At 43.4% G+C, this 6983-nt stretch overlaps 1 protein-coding gene across 1 annotated transcript; it reads left to right on the top strand.

Moving 5' to 3' along the window:
* Positions 1 to 2925: 2925 nt before the first annotated feature.
* On the top strand, positions 2926 to 3675 carry LOC311003128 (tyrosinase-like; the record flags this gene model as incomplete). Its single annotated transcript, XM_083994813.1, has 1 exon — positions 2926 to 3675. One exon carries the CDS (start codon positions 2926 to 2928, stop codon positions 3673 to 3675), a length of 750 nt encoding a protein of 249 aa, XP_083850939.1.
* Between the last annotated feature and the right edge of the window lie 3308 nt (positions 3676 to 6983).

Here is a 6983-nt window from a genome sequence, read left to right as displayed (position 1 = left end):
ACATACCTGACATAGCTCATGATCCGACGCCAAACACAGTGACATCATCCTGACATCTCCTCTATTTAGACACACTGCGAAAATTTAAAATCTTTCCAAGAATATCTGTCTTATTTCTTGTCAAACTGTCTCAATTTTAGTCAAAACTAACCTCTTTCCACTTAAAATAAGACTCATCACCTAAAAATGTACTTGTTTTTAGATAGTTTTCACTTGTTTCAAACTAATTTTCAATTGAAATAAGTAGAAAAATCTGCCAGTGAAAGCAAGTTTTTTTGTGTGCTTGTAATAAGAAAGAAAAACTTGCTCCACTATCAGATTTTTCTACTTATTTTAAGTGGAAAATTTGCTTTAAAAAATTAAAAAGTGTCTAAAAACAAGCTACTTTTTAACTGTGATGATATATGTAAGGGATAATGTATAGTTCGGAGGTTGTTATGGAGAAATAAACCCCGACAGGTTGTATGGAACGGTTCCATACAACATGAAGGGGTTTATTTCTCCATAACAACCGACCAACTATACATTATCCCGCTTAGAACACGGCCTACAACTAAATCATTCAATAATGTAACACAAAATAATGATAAAAAGAGATTTTATTCATGTAAAATTAGACCGTTGCTCGGGACGCCGCTCTGACCAGCCACAGAAAAGAGAAAGTATGCAGGATATTTACTTTATGTTTCATTTTTACCGTCATTAAATAGCTTCGGACTAATTGTGATGTTAGATAAACGACGTGTAACCTGTTACAGGGAGAGTGGAGGCTCCTAAATTATTTCCACATCGTGGCTGAAAAGTAAACTTGCATCAGAACCTCTGACCGTGTCACAGCTCCTCTCCTCTCTGTAGCTCCGCGACACAAACGCACCCCATAATCTCTTGTTTATGACAGATAGGACTACACAAAATACACGTAACGTGTATGGTAATCCATCGATCCACTGATTGATTATCAAAGGCTTCAAATGCACGAACGGGAGGAGGCTCAGCAAAACAGCGGCCGTGACCGGACATGCAGAGTCGGCCGTTGCTATGGACTCCCTAGCAACGGTCCGCTCAGCGGTGGTCTATCGAGAAATAAACACCGCAGAATATTGGTGATTGACCAATCAGAATCGAGTATTCAAGAGAGCCGTGTTCTAAATAATAATATAAGTCTTACTGTAAATAGTTATATCTTCCGACAGCAATCACTTCTATAGAGTGTTTGGTCTGAAACACGGGTCTGTCAGTCACTCTGCTCTGCTCTGAGCCGAGGAGAAAACTTTTCTCGTATCCTACAAGTTTTATCCAATGAGGAGAGAGAACGGCATGCAGGGCTGTGTGTGCAGCCAAGGGATGCGCGTGAATGTGGCGACGTAGGGACGAGGACTGTTATGGTGCGTTCAAGGCAACTCGTAACTCGTGTTTTTCCGACCTGTGAAGTGGTACCAGTTCGATCTGGTACGACTTCACGGGTCGGGAGTTACGAGTGGCCGTTATAGTGACTTTCACCGGTAAAACAGGTCGGAAAAACACGAATGGGTTGCCTGCAACGCTACAAAGTCGTAAGTTGTGACTTGAAGCTGTAATTTACGGTTTCAAAAGCCTGCCTGGAACGCAGCATTAGCCAAAACGACCGGATCGCTTACTTCTGCTTTAAGTATAATTAGATTTATTTTGACCAGAAATGACATTTTGACTAGAAATAAGACAAATATTCTTGGTAAGATTTTGAATTTTTGCAGTGCACAACGTACATGAATACATAAAATTAAGATATTTCCTTGACGTGAGCTCTTCTCTTCTCTACAGAGTGTTTTAGCCTCTTTCAGATCCTTCTCTTGGTTTTATTGCTGTGACCAAGGATGTAATTTATTATTATCATTCAATATTAAGTTGGCTGATTTGCTGTGAGATGTTTGTTTGTCGTTGCAAACCACTGGATGTAAACACAGAAGAACATCTCGCAGCAAATCTTGCGAATGCTGTGACAGCCACTGGGAGCTACTGCTACAACAAGGATAAAAACAGAGATCAGATAAATTTATTCTGAACAACTTTTCCATGTGGCGGCTTCAGGACACTTGGGTCAGTACAGACGAGCAGTAAATAAACTGTTCAAGATTAACTGGAAATTGCTTCACACAACATGGACGAATATTTGCAAAAGAGTCAAAGTCCAGAAGAAGCTCCCGCAACACTGTCTCACTCTCAATTATTTTATTAAAGCAATGTTTCGTTCAGGAATATGACCTTCATCAAGCATATGGAAAACATTTCAAACATGATTCATATATATATATATACAGTATATTCCTAGTGGGCAGGCCTGGAATTTCGTCATTTTAGGGGCAGGGCCACTTGGCCTTTCCTGTTGTCAATTTTTTGAGGGCACAAAGGCCCAAAGCCAGGGCAGCAAGACCATAAAGTAAAACAATGATTTTAAATCCACGTCTTTAATGAATTTAATAGCTATCTGTTAAATTAATACATAAAATGGGCTCAAGCAAACCAGAAATTTTCTACTTTAAACTCATTTATGCATTTCATTTTTTGCACAAGGGTCCAGTCCTATGCGGTTATGTTTTGAAATTCCTATCTTGTAGCACTACACCTGTACCGTCCTCTCAGCCTGGATATCATAGTATCATATGATATATATATATGGATATCATGGGATAAGAGCAGAGGAAAAACAGTATTTTATTCCTCTTATCCCTCTTTAACACAAACAACCAGATGAACCCATGTTGATCATCTTACAGTTTAAGATTAACTGGAAATTGCTGCACACAACATGGACAAATATTTGCGAAAGAAAGGTCAAAGTCAAAAGCGTCACTACATTTAGCATATAAGAAGGAATCTACAGCAACGAGCTGCTGAGTTTGCTGCACACACATATTTCATAGGGTATTGAGTAGTGATCTGTCCACCATGCTGCCGTCATGTCACTGGGTGTGGTTGGTTCTGTTCTTCTATCTGAGCAGCTTCAGCCAAGTGGAGGCTCAGTTTCCTATCGACTGTACCACAGATGAGGCTATTAAGACCAAGACGTGTTGTCCTCTGTGGAACGCTTCTCCCTGTGGAGAGAGCTCAGGTCGAGGGAATTGCACAATAACGGTCGTAGATGCCCTTAAACCAATTGACTACAGGGTTGACTGGCCCCACGCCTTTTATAATAGTGCGTGTGCATGCTCCGGTAACTACGATGGATTTGACTGCGGTGTGTGCCGCCCGGGGTGGAAGGGAGACACCTGCAACGAGACGCATCATGTGGTGAGGAAGGAGATCACGGACATGACTGAAACTGAGAGGGAAACATTCCTCTCCAACCTGGACCAGGCAAAACACAACATCAGCAACCGTTACAAGGTCCTCACCAGCAACGACACCACTGAAGAAGGCAACTTTAAGTTCCACAGCGCCACCGTCTATGACCTGTACGTGTGGTTGCACTACTATGCAGCTAAGAAGTACGCCGACACTGACGACGATTCTGCTCACCGAGGCCCCGCCTTTCCCTTCTGGCACCGAGTCTTCATGCTCTTCATTGAGAGGGAGGTCAGGCTGCTCACAGGGAACCAAGATTTCTACATCCCCTACTGGGACTGGACCAGGCACCCAGACTGCAACATCTGCACCAACGAGTACTTTGGGGCAGTTGACCAGGACGGTCATTGTTGAGATCCGCTCGTGTGGATCTCACCCAGGTCGGGAGGCAAGACACAAAGTGGAGGAGGCGAAGGTTGAAACAGATAAGTATTTAATCGCAGTCTGCAGAGAGCGGAGATCATACAGCACACAAAGACAGTGTTACCAGGAAGAGCTGAGAACGATCTGATCTGTGTATGTTTCTGTTCCGTCTTACACACTGGGGGTTTGGTCCCTCCCAGCATGCAAGGCGTGGACTACTGTGATGGTCTATGTGAGCTCTGACGTGTGCTGATGTGCAGGCCTATGGTCACATGATCTATGTGTAGTGAATAACATAGCTATTATTATTTACAATCCCCCTTTTGATCTCTGAACAGAGATCACACAAATGAAAAGAAAAACATCTCAAACAACCTCAAAACCAACACCACATATAAGGCACTCTGTGAAACTGAGCTGTAAGCAAAAAATCAACACTCATTCACTTTATTATTCCATTCAGATATATCACAGACCTATCAATGTGACTATAACAAGAGATATGACACTGAGTCCCAACAGAGGTTTCCATTTCCCATATTGTAACATTTTAGCAAGCAGTAAAAACCTTCAGTGACGAGAATTTTCCAACAAGTAGTCCAGGGCAGGGTTACTCCCAAGACAGATTCAAACTCTCTATGTATCTCAGTCACACAACTCTTTAGCAATATGCGCAGTACTTTTAAAACATAATAAGGTAAAATATGACAAGAAGATAAAATGTACCCATCAAGATGTAATGCTATAGGTATTATAATGTAGTTGTACCTGTGGTGTACAGGTGGTGGAGACCCCAAGCAAAAACCAACATTACCACAAACCAACAGATGATGAGGAAGGTGAGCGGCATGTTCTTCTGGGCGCCTCGACGATCCTGGTTGGTGGTTTGGCACACCACTTGTTGGAGAGGAACGCTATTTCACTTCCTCCCTAGGGGTATTGGTTAGACTACCTCACCCTTTTGCCACCAGGGGATTATTCTGCCCCTTGTTGATCGGTGGACTTTGCTTCTTTGTTCTGCTCACGTAGTGTTTCTCGGATTTCCCCCAGGGTTCTGGCGGGGGCTTCAGCTGCTGCACATTGGCTCCAGTGGAACCACGTGTCTCCTTTGCCGTTCAGCTGAACGGCGTGTGAGGTGCGCTCCTTTACCTGGAACGGACCTGTCCAGCGTGGCTCTGTCCACTTTCTCTTGGTCACTTTCAGCAGTACCCACTCGGAGTCGGGAGTTGTTGTTGTTTCTCCTCCAGTGTTTTCACCAACCTGCTTTGCGTATTCTGAAACAAGAGTCTGCAGAGCATGAAAGTACTGTTTTGGGGTTAGAGACTGATCATTCAAAGTTAACCCCACGAGCTTTGTTTGTGGCCCTGGAAACATTCTTCCAGTAGATAACTCGAATGGGGTGAACCTTGTACTCTGATTCACTGAGCTACGTACCGACATAAGTGCCAGTGGGAGTGCATCCAGCCAGTTCATCTTGGTCTGGGCACAGATTTTAGCTATTTTACTTTTAAGGGTCTGATTCATCCTTTCAACCTTTCCCTGTGACTGGGGATGATATACAGACCCAAATTTGTGTTTGAGTCCCAGTACCTCCTCCACCTTCTGCAGATCATGGTTTTTAAAGTGTGTGCCATTGTCAGACCTAATTCGTTCCGGAAAACCATGTCTTGGAATGTACTGATTAATGAGGAACTTTATCACCGTCTTACTGTCTTCCCTCCTTGTGGGAAGAACCTCTGGCCAACCTGTATATGCATCAACACATACCAACATATATCTACAACCTTGAACCGAGTTTACCATATCTGTGTAGTCTATGATAATTTCTCTTCCTGCTTTTGTTTCCAGAGGGTAACGTCCAGGGTGGGGTCTGACCGTTGGTCTGGCGTTGTACATCGTACATTCAGGACAAGTATTTACATGATATTTACACATTCGTTTCATAAAAGGGTGCCACCAATTTTCCAAATTTCTCACCATCTGTGCTGCTCCGACATGCCCCACCCCATGTGCTTCTTTTAGTGCTATTTCTCTGATTCCTGGCGGTAAAATGATCCTTCCATCAGGACCTCGCCACAAACCTTCTGTTTCTGTACAACCCCTACTTTTCTTTGCTCAGTTTTTATATGTTCGATTTCAGCATGTGTCAGACCTAATTCGTTCCGGAAAACCATGTCTTGGAATGTACTGATTAATGAGGAACTTTATCACCGTCTTACTGTCTTCCCTCCTTGTGGGAAGAACCTCTGGCCAACCTGTATATGCATCAACACATACCAACATATATCTACAACCTTGAACCGAGTTTACCATATCTGTGTAGTCTATGATAATTTCTCTTCCTGCTTTTGTTTCCAGAGGGTAACGTCCAGGGTGGGGTCTGACCGTTGGTCTGGCGTTGTACATCGTACATTCAGGACAAGTATTTACATGATATTTACACATTCGTTTCATAAAAGGGTGCCACCAATTTTCCAAATTTCTCACCATCTGTGCTGCTCCGACATGCCCCACCCCATGTGCTTCTTTTAGTGCTATTTCTCTGATTCCTGGCGGTAAAATGATCCTTCCATCAGGACCTCGCCACAAACCTTCTGTTTCTGTACAACCCCTACTTTTCTTTGCTCAGTTTTTATATGTTCGATTTCAGCATGTTCATTTGTGTCTGTGTCAATGTCTTTCTCTGGACAGATCATCATCATACTATGTACATTAATACTTTCCTCTCTCCCCCTTTTTTCTGGAACAACACCCCGTTAACACAGTGTGGTGTTCCAGAAACATCAAGGTAGAAAGTGCTGAGAGCAACGTAGGGGTTTGGGACCGGTGTCGTAGCGGTACGTAATGCACTATTAATGGAACGCAGGTCGTGAACCATCCGATATATGCCGGTACCTTTCTTTTCCGTAGGTAAGATGGGTGTGTTCCATTGAGAGTGTGAGTCAATCAACACCCCCTTTTTGTACAACCCCTCAATGGTGTCTGCAATACCGAGTTCGGCCTGTAATTTATGCGGATATTGAGGAAGCCAGATTGGATCCGTGGTGTTCAAAGAAAATGTGACAGGTGGGCAGTCTACCAAACCCACATCAGTGGGACCAGTGGCCCACAGAGAGTTTGGGAGAGAGTCCAACATGGCGGCGGAATCTGGGTGATCTGTCTTTTCACGGCCGTGGTGTCGGGAGATCTGAACATGTTCCATGAGTGCCTGATCTGTGCAAGAAACCTGTATTTTATATGTTTTAGCAGTAGAGGAATACATTATTTGTGGCGTCAGCTGTTTCCAATCTGTCTGTTGT

This window comes from Trachurus trachurus, assembly GCF_905171665.1.
Source record: "Trachurus trachurus genome assembly, chromosome: 19".
NCBI classification, from domain to species: domain Eukaryota; kingdom Metazoa; phylum Chordata; class Actinopteri; order Carangiformes; family Carangidae; genus Trachurus; species Trachurus trachurus.
Note: the sequence above shows the minus strand (reverse complement) of the source record. Positions and strands in the feature narration are given on the sequence as shown.